This window comes from Sciurus carolinensis, chromosome 9, assembly GCF_902686445.1.
Source record: "Sciurus carolinensis chromosome 9, mSciCar1.2, whole genome shotgun sequence".
Lineage (NCBI taxonomy): Eukaryota > Metazoa > Chordata > Mammalia > Rodentia > Sciuridae > Sciurus > Sciurus carolinensis.
Window position 1 is genome coordinate 68,967,559 of NC_062221.1, and position 14,325 is coordinate 68,981,883.

Here is a 14,325-nt window from a genome sequence, read left to right on the forward strand (position 1 = left end):
CACGCCAGACACATGCTCAATGCATCTGTCCCCAGCTTGACAGATCTTTCCGGAAAGTGGGATGGGGTAGATTCTTGGCAGAGATTAAGGGCCTCAGCACTCAACAGAAAGTATTTATAAATCACTGTATATCAAGAGCCTGCTTTAGAATCATTTTATTAGAACACATTCAAGAAAGTGACATACGGGGGGAAAAAAAGACAGCAGCAATTCTCGGTCATGCAAATGCCCGTGTTAAGGTTCTCCATTGGATTTATATTCAAGTACAAATACAGTCCTTTCCTGAGCCAGGTGCAATTCCAGAGAATGACACTTTGCATTGAGAGCACGTATCCTTCGCAAAGTTCAGAACACTGAACAAGTCACAGCCTCACAATAAGATTGTGAGATACATGAAGTGTAAACTTTTAAGGACCCTTTGCCCTGCCCTCCCCTGTCACCCAGCCTGGGAAGGGAGCCCAACCTCAGGACCTCTTAGAAATGAGATTTAGTCTATTGAAAATAAAACAGTGGGCCTTAAAAAAAAGGTTAGAAAATGAGAAATATATATATATATTTCATATATATATATATGAAATGGAGTCATCTCTGCCTCTTGGCTTGGTGTGGGGTTCCCGTGAAACTCTGTTAGGGGTCGGGGTTTTCTCTCTTGGGTATCATGGAAGACTTTTAAAAAATTTTTATTATGAAAAATTGCAAACATATACAAAAGTGGGAAGAATGGTATAATGAACCCATCATCTAGTTGCGACAGTTATCAACATGTGGCCAGTTTGTTTGATTTATATCTCACACTTCCCACCCACCCCCGCAAACAGGAGAATCTGAAGCAAATGGAGGCTGGAGTGTGGTCTCTGCCCTGGGAAGGGAGTGAGGGGAGGAGGAGCCAGAAAACATGACCCAACCTGGGGATGCTGAAGCAAGTAGAAATTTTGCTGGGGAAGTGGCTGCTGGCAACATAGTTAACCCTTGCTTTGTCTGCCATAAACCATCCCCCTTCCTCCCTCATTCTCATGATGTGGGGGAGGCAAGCTAGATTAGAATGATGGTTTTTTTTTTTTTTTTTCAGACTGGGAGCCACTGTTAATAGAAAAATTCCATCTGGAGAAAGACTCCAGAGACAGGTGCATCCCTCTAGTTAACCTGTCCACTCATGCTGCAGACCTTGGGCAGCAAGGGCCTGGGGATACCTGGTGTTCAGATTGGGAGTTGGGGGAAGGACATTGGGCCATGGGGCCTCTCACAGGTCCCTATTGCCCCACCATTTTAGGTTTTGGAGAGAAGCTCAGCAACCTCAAATTGTACCCAGTAGAGAAGCAGGGAGGCCCGAAGGGTGACCCCATGGCCCAGGTGGGCAGATTTTACTTGGATCTTGTTGCCTTCTGAGCAAAGGCTGTACCCCACACCAGCCCTGTCAGAGCAGTCTCAAGAGAGGTGGGTGACTGGAGTCCTGGTGGGAGGTCCCAACGGCGCCACGGCTAACCCGGTGAGCTGCAGGGACAAGTCCCAGGCTGCGCGCTAAACGTAAGTGGAGAAAGGATCTCCAGGTCCCAGGTGCCACCGAGGAACAAGGTTGCCATCCTGTTAAGAAAAGGGCTGGGCTCTGTGATTTGCATATAACTTTGCAAAAATCTGCATGAGATCCCATAGCCCTTTATAGAAAACAGAGTTAAATCATCAGTGAAACCTGTGCATTTCTAGTAACTCAGTGCACAGAGTACAACCTGGAAACACCCAATTGTCCTTTCAGAAGAGGACATGGAGGAAGCAGAGCACTATTATAAGACATTCCTTGGTCTGAAGGTACAGAAGAAGCCAACCAGGCCCAGGATCCAGAGGAGGATCACTGGTTGGCCACTTTTGCTAACTTTATCAGAACTCAAATCCATACACTCTCAACCCTTAGATCCCTGTAGACCAGTCCTGCAGTGGCTTTCCAACATCCCAAACACACAAGCAGGAGTAGAGCCAGGAATAGTATAAATAGGAATGCATTAAAGAAGAATCCTAGAGGCAGTGATCAGTAGTATTTATTTCATACCTTTTTTATTAGGTTTTCTTGTTTAAACTCTTTAAGGGCCCTTTACCCTGCCAACAAGTCTTGCTAGAACTTTCAGTTGGGGGAAAAAAAACTGATAAAAGTTCACCCCTATATGTAGTAGATGTTTAGCAGTAATGGACTTAAAATTTATGATTTTAAGTGTTGGTAGGATCTATGACATGTGACAATCTGTAATTTTTCTACAGCAGGTGGCTAGTTTGGGCAGACTACAAGTTGAATGAGGGAGGGAATTATTGAGTGAACAGGTGAGCAAGTGGGGACTATGTTGGAGACCTAACTTCCACATTCCAGGGTGGTTACACTATCTCTAACTGGGTTGTCTGCAGAATGAATGTTTCTCTGCAAAAATGACCCATCAAAGAACTTCTAGTACCACTGAAGGAGTGAAATATTCTAAATAGTAATGACTCTTAGCCAACAGAAAAGTTCATAATAAATTGGAGTATGATCTCATATTTGACCAGGGCTCAGCTCTATCATTTTTGACTGGGGCTCAATGCTATCATATTTGCTATACAGAAATGAGAAAATCAATTTGAAATTCTCTCAGTAAGAACTCCATCCAGGCAAAAACTGTTCATTATGTTAGAGAAAACACTTCAGCATCAAGCTGAATTGTAGTTATCCTGAGCTTTGAAGAAGGTAGGGGAAACTCAGGACTGAGATGGGAAATGAGATTCTGAAGAAAGTCAGGAGCGGTACACACACACGTGTAAAGTAAGTCATGGTCAAGGGACCTGTGTGCCCACTGAGTTCACTTACATTAGGGGAAAAGGGGCTCAGAAATTTTAAATCATATTTTCCTTTGTAAAATGTCACACTAACATGAACAAGGGAGGTGGCATTCACTGACCCTCACACCATAATTTTCTGTCATTCCCAGGTTAGCTTACTATAAGATCTTTAGAATTTATGTGAATGTTAGAATTTAATAGTTTTATAAATATTGAATGACATCCCGCTCTTTAAATAGTCATTAAAATTCTGAAAGAGACTAAAAATATTTTTGTCATTGTTAGTAGCTGAACATTTACTGAGTGCTTACCATGTGCCAGGTAAGAGCTGAGTGTATTCGTGCGTCATTTCACATCACCTGCATTACAACCATGGCCCTCATTTTGCAGGCTGGAGCCTGGAGAGGTCCTGCCCAGGATCATATAAATGGCAAGTGCATGGGGCGGGGGTTGGGTGGGGTGGGTCCTGAACTGAGTGAGGTTTGCTTGACTTCAAAGCTGTCCTTTACCCTGCTGTATCTTGCCTCTTCTAAAGGAGAATCTATCTGCTAACCATTTGTGTATCTGTATGATGACTGGTTCTAAAGGTCTTGGAAAGTATCTATTACATAAAGATCTTCCTGATGCCTAAGGACTTAACTTGAAGAGGTTTGGGTCATTTATTACATGTATTCATTAGGTTTTATAGAATATTTCTTATACCCTTTGAAACCTCAAGTTGTGATGATCTCTGTGTACCTGCAATCTAATGATGGTTTGATGTAGGAAACATCCAAGAAACACCCCCATGTAGGTACACTGAACATTTGTTCCCTGAAACTCTGAAAAAGCACATACACATTACAAAGGAAGCCATGATTTTATATAGCCCAGCTGGTATTTTAAAAGAGTATTTAACACCAATGCATGGTTTTTAACTTTAAAAATGACAGCCACTGATGACCTTATTGAGATGACTTTAAAAATCTGGCTTAATGCAAGGAACTGGTGGAAAAACTTTAACTGGTGCAACTTGTAGAAGTTTAAGTGGAAATGTGAAAAAGAGACCATTACAATTTTTTGGACATTCTAATGATCTTTCTTATTTAGAAAACAGCTCTCAGTTTAGAATTCACACATTCAATCATTCTATATTGACTTTCTGATTTGTAGGACAGCATAGGGCCTAGGATCAGCTTTTTGAAATATCTCCTTGGTAATTGTAAAGGTCACCTGGTTTGGAATTCAGTGCAGACGCCTTTCCTTTGTCTCAACTACTCCACCCACAGAAAACCTGGTTTGTTGCATATGCAACTCAGCACATGCTGCCTAGAAGTCTTTGGCACTTCCCACAAGGGGTAAGAATCAGGCAGCACCAATTTATAAGACAGTGGCTTTTATTAACTAAACCACCCATGGCATTCTTTCTGGGGAGCTATGTTGAGACTCCACCACTGCCCCCTATTTTTACTTAACATATTATAGGCCCCATCCTGTAAATAGCTCCTCATAATAGAGCTTCCTAAGCTGTATAGAGATGGTCTGCAGTCACTGGGTATATGGGAGATACCACTAGATGGGATCTAGACATGTGCTTGCTGCTTATTAGATGTCCAACAAGTTAAAATTCACCACAAACCAGGAATATACTTATTATATGATAGATTTATATTCTTTTTTGTTCCACAAAGAATTTGAGGCAGCTCTTTTGCAACAGACTTTTAAGTGGCTCTTCAATTGACTGTTTTCAATGTTTCAATCTCATAGACTAGGAAACCACTGAGGCAGGGATGTGCCTAAACTGCTACTCCTGTGGCTAAGACATGATAAGCAGCCTCTGCTAAGTCCCTGACTCATGCCACATTCTGCAGGCACAAAAGACAGTGAACAAGTGATACATACAGTACACAGGACGTAGGCTGGCCTTGTTTTTTAAGTTTAGGTATGTTTCATTCAGTGGGGAAAATGAGAGAATGCATATACTACTTGGACCAAAAATGTTGCACTTTATGATTCTGCCTGAATCACACAATGGTGTTCTTTACTGGGCTTGGCTGGTGGAAGGCAGTGAGCATAGGGGACCTCGAAACACCTGGGCTCAAACACAGCTCTGCATCTTCTGGTTGTGTGACCCTGAGTAAGTTATTCACCTCTATGAGTGACACTGTTCCATAAAATCTGCCATCTGCAAAATGAGGAGAATGATACCTACCTTGAAGATTTGTTGGGAGGACTGAGAGTAAACATAAAACATTAGCTTCACCTTCACATTAGGGATTCAGTCAGAAAGACAGCTGCCGTCAGGCTTGCTCTGGATGGCTCCTGCAGGTGGCCGGTGTACTTTTCTCTGCCTGTCCAATTTCAGCAGTGACTTTTCAGGGAAAGGACTATATCTCTTCCTTTAGCTGGGGAGGGGAGTTTGTCCTTGGTGGGGACTTTGTGTGCTGTGTTCCTCCATTACACAGAGGGAACTCTGCAAAGACCATATTAACTGGCTTACAGGACCCTTTCTCTACCTCAAGTTTCTAACCAGGGCCTAGATGGGAAAGTCTCCTTGATGGACTATCAAAATTAAGAACCGAGATACACAGCAGCAGAAATATTGAACAGAGCATAGAGAGAAGACATCTACATGGTGAGACATATTTTCGGATCAGCTCTTCCATGGACTGATGGTTTTGACTTGCTATTTGTTCTTTCATGTATCCTACTCTGCCTGAAGTTCTCCTCTGGGATCTAGACATGTGTTTGCCACTCATGCTGACCCCAGGGCTCTCCATCCTACTTCCTGTGAGGAGGTGGTGGGTAAGGAGTGACTGGCTCAGTAGCTCAGTGAAGCTGAAGCAGGAATGTCTCAGTGGGGTGCAGAGATACACCCTCCTGTTAAGCTGGCTCCCCAGCAACAGGCCAGGTGCCCCCACCTCCCGAACACCCTAACAAGAAATCAGTCACAGTCAGTAATATTCAGTCTCCTGTTTTTCCCTCTTTGCATTTCTCCCTCTGCTCTGGGAACATTCTGAGATCTCCAGACCTAGGCAGTGTGGGGGGGATATCCTTGAAAATATTTGCTTCATGTAACTTTTTTGTTCCAAATTTGAAAGGTTAGAAACAGCCTCTTTACTGAAAAACTTTCCCTGGGTCCTTAGACTGTGGTTGAGGAGGAAGGAGTGCCCGCTTGACCTGGGCTCCTGTCCTAACCCGGGTCACTCTGGAAACTCCCTCTTTTGGAATACCTGAAGCTAGAACCAGACTTGAAATGTGATATCTCTTTATGAAGTCTCTTCATTAACTTGAAAGTGCATTTCAGAGGTTCCCTCACCTTTCCCACACATCTCCAAACAGCTGAGCTCGGGCGAAGATCCTAAAGAATCACAGGCCCTTTCCCACTGCGGCACCCCCTGCTCCCACCCCTGCCTCCTGGATTTCCCTTCTCTTTTCTTTCACAGTTCAAGGTTCCTGACCTTCATAACCAAACAAAGTCGCCTGTTTCTCAGTTTACAACCTTGGTCCAGCTTAGAAGTCAAATCTATGGTCACTTTCTCTAATCTGAGGAGAAGTGGATCACCCTGTTCTCCAGGAAGGCAGTCTTGGTACATGCAGAGGGTAGATGTCAGCAACCATTTAATAATTTTGTCCTTTGCTATCCTTTAAAGAAATAGCATCTATTAGGGTTTTTTTTTTGTTCATAAAAGTAATACATCTTATTGTAGGGAATTAGAAAAAGTCACCGACAAGAAATAATCAGAATTTATATTTTGGAGTATTTCCTTCATATACACCCATATGCATATATACATGTACATACATGTGTGCATAGTCACATGTAAGCACAAACACACATATATGTACACATATATATTCCCCTTTTAAGCTTAACAGCAAGATTAGTCTTTAATAATGAGAGAAAAAGATTCCCACACAAGTAGAAAAGCAAATCCAACCAAGAGACCAGGTAAGCCCTTCACCTGTGCCAGCTATATTCATGAACTTTTGGAGCACGTGACTTGTTAGTTAATAATGTCATGGGCCTCGTGGCCAGAGAAAATCAAAATAACCCTCCTTTCAAACCACACAGATGAATACTTCTTAGCGAGTACATGGGAATACATTTAAAGACACATATAAATCCATAAATATAATCAAGTAGAATATGTCATTCAAAAAATCATTGAGCACTTACTGTGAGTGCCTAAATCCATCTCTGTGTGCTGCAGATAATGCAGGGTATCAAACGTGAACCTTGTCTTCATGGATCTCATAAATTGGTGGCTAAGACAAAAACTCATTCATGGGAAACAACAGGGAACTGGAAGAAGCTACTGTATCACAAAGTGCTAAGGGGACTCGAGGAATCATTCCAATGTGGAGGATGTGTTCCAGCCACATTCTTCCTGAGGCTAGAAACTGATCAGCGTAGACAACTTTGGAGACATGGTGAAGCAGTATACATTTGGAGATAAAGGAGATGAAGAGTTGAAAGATCATGATCTTTTAGTGAAGATCATCACACATGTGCCAGAAAACATACATGAGAGGAGAGATTTGCAGACAGTAAGGGACCAGGGGGAGGCCTGACCAGAGAGAAGGGGCTGGATTGTCAGGAGGTGCTGGGTCCTGGAAAATGCTATGGTTTGGGAGACATGTTTCTCCTCCTGAAGCTTCTGGCAACACTACCTGTCACATAAAAATGTGAAGTCAGGCAGATGAGGCATGTGTAACTCATGGAAAGTTACTCAAGGAAGAGGGTAGAGATCAAAGAAGAGATGTGAGGGTGTACAGGGAAGGATGTGGATCATGGAGATGGGCTGTCATGGCTTTATGCTATGGAATGAGAAAACATAATGTAAAACATATGTGCCTCAAATATGAAAGAATATATTTGATTTCTGAGAAGGGAGGGCAATATAAGTATAGGAGGCTCAGCAGTAGTAGGGGTGTGGATTAAAGTGGAGAAGCCATGAGCATTTCCAGAAAGCAAGGAGGTGGGAGTCAGGTTGCAGTGAAGGTGGCTGGATGTGAGTGGGCAAGGCCATGCATAGGGCAGGAGGTGGCAGCAGCAGGAACGGGGCCAACTGGGACAGGGGAACCCATGGCCATCCTTTACTATGTTTTGGATACTGTGGAAAACAGTGAAGTTATAGGCATCATTTAGGCCAAGACATACCTCCCAAGGAACACACAATGTAACATGGGAGACAGACATATAATTAATTGATAATTGAAGTTAGGCAGAAACATAAATTGCCAATATCCAGTCATCATCCACAAAAGTGGAAGTTTCATATGATGCAACCTATGCAGGTGTGTTAAACTGTGCACATAAGGCTCCCTCAAGGATCACGTGTAGAAGGGAAAATTACATAAACATCTTTGGAGATGGGGCTGAACTTTATCCTAAGTAAATGTACCACTGAAGGCTTTTAACAGATCAGTGAGATAGTGGAAAAAATGTTTTAGGAGGATGAATTTGGTGTCAGTAGAAGAGATAAAACACAAGGGCAAAACCCCAGAGAGAAGGTAGGCTGCTTAGGAGACTGAAGGAAAAAGGGTAACCAAGGCCTTCCCAGGGTGGTGTGACAGAAAGTCCCACAGCATCATTCCCAGGACTTGGCAACAGACTGGCTATCAGAGACTAGGCCAAAAATGCATCTGCAGATGCAAATCTGGGTATCTGGGAAAAATGATGTGGCTTCTGCCCCAAATAGAGAAGTCATATCAGGTCACTGGCTTAAAAGAAAAGAAAATGACTTTCTGACACTGAGACTGAGTAAAACCAAGGCATCAAATTGAAACCGTCTAGCAGTGACAGTAAGAGCTGTGCTCACTATGTTGCACTCTGGCCCTACATTTGCTTGTTGGCTTTCTTGTTCATCACAGAATGCAGTGTTTGTAAGGGTCGGGGCTCACTCCTTTTGTCTCACTGCAGCATCTTCACCCTGGAACAGTGCTTGGCTTGTGGGAGGTACTCAGAAAAAGATGGAGAATGAATGAATATGAAAGTGTCATTCAGGGTAGAGTCAATTCAGAGATAGAGTCTTGGAATTTTTGTCATGGACTTCAGAAGTGAAGTGACAGAAACAACTGGGGAAGATCTAAAGAAAGAAAAATCAGGAGCCCAAGTTCAAGTGCAGTTCTCATTGGGAGCATGAGGTGACACTTCCATGTTAGATGGGAGAGGAAAAGGAGGTGAGTGACCATATGAGAAAGAGGAGAGGTGAGGAACCAAATACTGCAGATGGGTACAAAGTCAGCTTCAGAGCGTCGCAGACAGGACTCTTTTTGAGTCTAGAGAAAGAATGAGAGAATAAAAGAACAGTGATGCATCACAGTGATGGTAAAAGTAACTCTATGACCATCATGCTAAAACAAGCCTAGGGTTCTTGGGTGCTACTCAGTCAAGTCTAAATTTCTCAGATGGCATCTGCTATGAGCAGACCCAACCGATCATGCATCATTCTGCAAACAACCACGTGGACCCTGAACTTGAACCAGCGGACTTACTTCCCAGGCCCCACACTTATCCTACATCTTCCTTTCTCCCTACCTCACCTGTGCTGTTTGATCCATCTGGAATGACCTTCCTCCCTGCTCCCAACATCAATGCTGTCTCTAATTTACCAGTCCAAGGCTGAGCCATCTCTGATCTTCCCACACCAGGAGCTTTGATTTTCATAATTAGAGTTCGTCTCAATTTGTAGATCTCTTTTACCCACCATGCCAAACATATAGCCTTGTGCAGGCTTGTTCTTCATTCATTTAACATGTATTTATCAAGTATCTTCCACAAGTTAGCACTTTGATAGACTTGGGGATGCAGCAGGGATGTGAGGCAGGCATGTTTCTGCCTTGTGGACTTAAAGTCTGGTGGAGAAGGCACATAACACATAGATACTTACACAGTGATGGTGACAGGTACCGAGGAGAAACAGTAGAGTGCTGTGGGAGATGTGTTAGAATTTTAACTCCTCTGTCAGCTCTTGCTTTCATAGCTTTTCTGCGTCCCCCTACTATCAATAGCTCAGGCTTTGTGACAATAACTGGACTTATATAGAAGTAACTTTTTCCTCTTCTAATTTTCTTGAAGGCTGAGTAACTTAGAGGGTCAGGATTGTAAGGACTGTATAGAATTAAGATTTGATAGGCTTTCTTGTAGGCACAGGTGTCGAGTTTTGCTTCATAAAGACTTTTTCCTAGGTCTTGGATCTGTTTGTCAGACAGCTAAGTGACAAAACCAATGTATTTGTCATCTTTTTCTTATCACATTTCATTGATTTAACTCTCTTACATGTCACATAATGTACAGAGTAAAGTGTAACAAATACATTTTTTAAAGTCAACTATCTCTGGGGCTGGAGGTATAGTTCAGCAGTGGAGCACTTGCCTAGCATGCACAAGGCCCTGGGTTTGATCCCCAATACCATGAAAAATAAAAGTCAACTAGTTCTTGGTCTTTCATTAAAATAAAGGTATCAGCCAGGCACAGTGGCACATGCCTGTAATCCCAGCAGCTCGGGAGGCTGAGGCAGGAGGATCATGAATTTAAAGCCAGCCTCAGCAATGGCAAGCAACCCAGTAAGACCCTGTCTCTAAATAAAATACAAAATAGGGCTGGGGATGTGGCTCAGTGGTTGAGTGCCCTGGTGCAAAACAAAACAAAACAAAAAACAGAGGTATCCTTAGGGATTGACAAAAACCTGCATTATATATTAAGTCTTCATGTTGCTACACTCTTCTGAACTATATTTTAAAATACTAAATATAAGAAACTGTTCATGTCACATTACATAAGTCTTTAACTCAGCAATGTATTATCTTCAAAAATAAAATTATACATTTATCAAGATGCAAAACAAACAATGAAAAGATAAGCCACACAGTGAAAACAGATTTACATGTATAGGAAACAAAGGGCTAATATCCAGAAGATATGAGCACTTAGAAAGGGAATTCATCCTTACTATATTAGAGTACTTTTGTATTTCTATTCATTTAGCTATCTTTTTTATTTTTATTTTTTTATGGTGCTGGAGGTCAAACTCAGGGTCTCACACATACTAGGCAAGTGCTCTGCCACTGAGCTATGTCTCAGTCTTCTAGCAGTGAATTAAAAAAGCACCAAACAACCCACTAGATATTTAGGTCAAAGGTGTAGACAGGGACATTATAAAGGAGAACACCAAGGCCCAATAAGGCTATGAAAAGGCATTCAACTCAATTAGTAATTAGAGAAAAGCAAATTAAAACCAGAAGCTGGTATTACTACTTACCCACCACATCTACCAAAACTCTGAAGTCTAACCATATCAAGTGCTGGTAAGACTACAGAGTAATGGAAAAACCTTATCCATACTGTTAGGAGTATACATATGGTAGCAGTACTTTAAAAAATAATTGTCATCACCTAGGAAAGCTAAAGATATCCTTATACATCCTGTCACCTAGCAACTTCATTCCCAGTTTTATACCCCAGAGAAACTACATATGCACAGGGACACACACACATACACACACACACACACACACAAGAATATTCACAGTAGCATTGTTCACAATGACTCCAGACATTCTGTGCACAGAATGGATAAATAAATTTTGATATTCTATTTTATACAATAGATACGATAAGGAAAATGAACAACCTACACATCAGCATGGATGAATCCTATAAAAACAAGTGTTGAGCAACGAAAGCAAGACACAATAGAATGAACATGGTGTCAGTCTAGTCATATAACAACAGCAATTGAAACTATATTGTTTAGGGACACTTACTTAGAAAGCAAATTTATAAAGTAAGGACATTATGAATGTCATGAGAATGTTACTTTTAGGGGGGACTGTGACCAGGGAAGGCAAAAAGGGGGGATTATGGATAGTGCACAATACACAATTTCATAGCCTGAATCATTGTTAAATGCATGCTCACTTTATAGTTATTAGTTATTCACTGAATTATTCAGTTTTGTTTGTATATTTCAGTGTGTGTGTATCTATGTATGTAGGTATATGTATGTATATATGTATATATATATTAAATATATATGTATAAATATATGTATACATATATTAAATATATATATATTACATTTCTCAAACTCTTTTTTTTGATACTGAATATTGAATCCAAGGGCGATTTACCACTGAGATACATACACAGTCCTTTTTACTTTTTTTTTTTTTTAATTTTAAGACAGGGTCTCTATAAAATAGTTTCTGAAGCTAGTCTCGAACATGCAATCCTTTTACCCTAGCCTCCTGAGTCACTGAGATTATAGGTGTGTATCACTGCCTCCCAGAACACTTTGAAAACATTTTAAGGGTTAATATAAATCAGGTATTTCTAATTAGAATACACTGATCCATAGAAATAAGTTTCTAAATGTTAACAAACCAGCCCATGACTCTCATTTAGGTAACAGTGTAGATTTGATACTGTATATTCCAATAAGACTAATATAAAATAATACAGTTGTAATATTAGAATATACACAAGAGCAAAAATGAAAAATAATTTTTTAAGGGATCTGACATCAGATTGAAAAAATTAAAAAACATTGATGACAGATTAAATTACAAGTTTTGGGGAAAAATTGTACACAAATGGGGGTATAGATTTTATAATAGCTGTAGAGAGTTATACGACATGTTCATCAAAAATTTAAATGCATATGCTTTTTGGTAGTCTACTTCTGGGAAATTATTATCCTATTAATACACTCATAGTGTAAAAAAATCTACATAAGGATATTAATCACAGCCTTGTTATTAATAGCAACAGTTGGAAATATCCCTATACCCACCAGTAGAAGACGAGTTAAATAAATGATGGTACTGTAAGTGGTGGATTACATAGCAAGGAGAAAATAATGAAGCAGTTTCAAGTCCTGCTGTGAAATGATTGCAAGGATTTGTTACATGGACAAAAAAAAAAAAAAAAAAGTGGTATTTATTGTACACTACTGCTTGTTTACAATTTTTAAAAAGATAAATGAGTGTGAGTATATTTTTAAAGACTATCTTCAAAAGAGTATCTACATTTGGTACTGTGTATATATGTATTATTGATTCAAAATTCATTTTTAAAATCTTGAGTTAATACAATTAAGGAGAATAGGTTTAATTAGGTGAGCATGAGGAAGTATAAGGTTTTGGACAGCCAGGTGTGGTGGCCTGTGACCCATGCCTGTAATTCCAGAGACTTGAAAGGCAGGAGGATTGTGAGTTTGAGGTCAGCCTCAGCAATTTAGAGAAACCCTAAGCAACTTAGTGAGATCCTGTCTCAAAATAAAATAATAAAAAGGGGTGGGGATATATCTTATTTGTAAAGTCCCTGCTCCGGGTTTAATTCCCAGGATCTTCCACCAAAGAAAGATCTTGGTAAAGATGCTGAAGGAATTTCTGAATAGTTCCCATACAGAGCTAACAATTCATTTTTTAAAAAAGACTTCTTTTTATAAAGATGTATCAATGGCACACTGCTCTTTTGCATACTGTCCATGATTAGAATAATTATTCTGGGGCCAAAATTGATACAAAGGAAAAGAATAGAAAGGAAGATAAAGCACCCTTCTGATATAAAATGTAGCGTTTTGTGTGGTAAGTAGGTATCTCATTTGACACATTCGTCTTTGTAACTTTTCTGCTGCCTAGCACAGAAACTTTCATAAAGGAAGTGCTAAGTACAACTGTCTAATTGTATAAATACATGTGACATGAATGTAGCCACTCTGCTATCACACACAAGATACTCTGGTAGGAACTGAAGAGTGGGCAGGGACAGAGAAAGTTTTCATACAGTTTGAATCTCCATAGTATCAATTTGGTTATTAGTGGACACTCATATTTTGTTGAATAAAAAATGATTTGAAATGATTTGAAATAGTGTCCTGGTTCTCCCTCTAACTAATTCAGTTCTTTTCCATTGGTAGATTTTTCTGCTTGCTCATGTTTTAGTGGTAATTCCTAGTAGTCTGTTCTCTAAATAACACAATTAGTGGTTTGGACTTCATATTTATGTTTATAGTTTATCCTAAATTTAAAGGTTAGTGAACATAACTGAAAAATCTTTCTTTTTAGGAGCTTTCAATAAATCTTCCATAAGTGCAGTAAAGATTCCCTTTTAATAGGTTGTGTGGAAAGAGACATTAAAAATCAGGACAGTGGGTGGAGAGTATTCAAGAGGGCTGGGGGGTGAGATGGGATAGAGTGCATTGAAGATTTTGTATTGCATTATTTTAAGCACTTCCCTTTAATAAACTCTAAATCCCTGCAAACTCTGTAGTTGTTTTTAGAATAATTTTCCTAGTTCTTCTTTTTTCCAATTCCCAATGTCTCAAAATTGACCATATCTGGGCTATATCAGCACAGCAGAGAAAGCTCTAAGCAGGCAACTAAGATGATTTGCCTATTTTTCCCCTCACAGTCATATCCTCTGTATCTAGAACAGTACATGGCACTTAGTAGGAGTTCAATAAATGGCTGATAAATTAAGTGATGTAACAGGCACACATAAAAATGTTAAGAATGAATTTTAGTATCCTCTGTTGCTCA

At 40.2% G+C, this 14,325-nt stretch overlaps 1 protein-coding gene across 9 annotated transcripts in view; it reads right to left on the reverse strand.

The window, feature by feature from the left end:
- The window catches only part of Kalrn (kalirin RhoGEF kinase), a 636,539-nt gene that overhangs the window by 184,203 nt on the left and 438,011 nt on the right, over positions 1-14,325 (reverse strand). For 3 of the 9 annotated variants that reach the window (XM_047563082.1, XM_047563081.1, XM_047563080.1), the window contains exon 34: positions 186-1,581. The exons of the other annotated variants lie outside the window; for them this stretch is intronic. In XM_047563082.1, coding sequence (XP_047419038.1) covers positions 1,519-1,581 — 63 coding nt within the window. In that variant the 3' untranslated portion in view covers positions 186-1,518. Of the gene's footprint in view, positions 1-185; positions 1,582-14,325 lie in introns of those variants that run through there. 9 annotated transcript variants of the gene reach the window in all.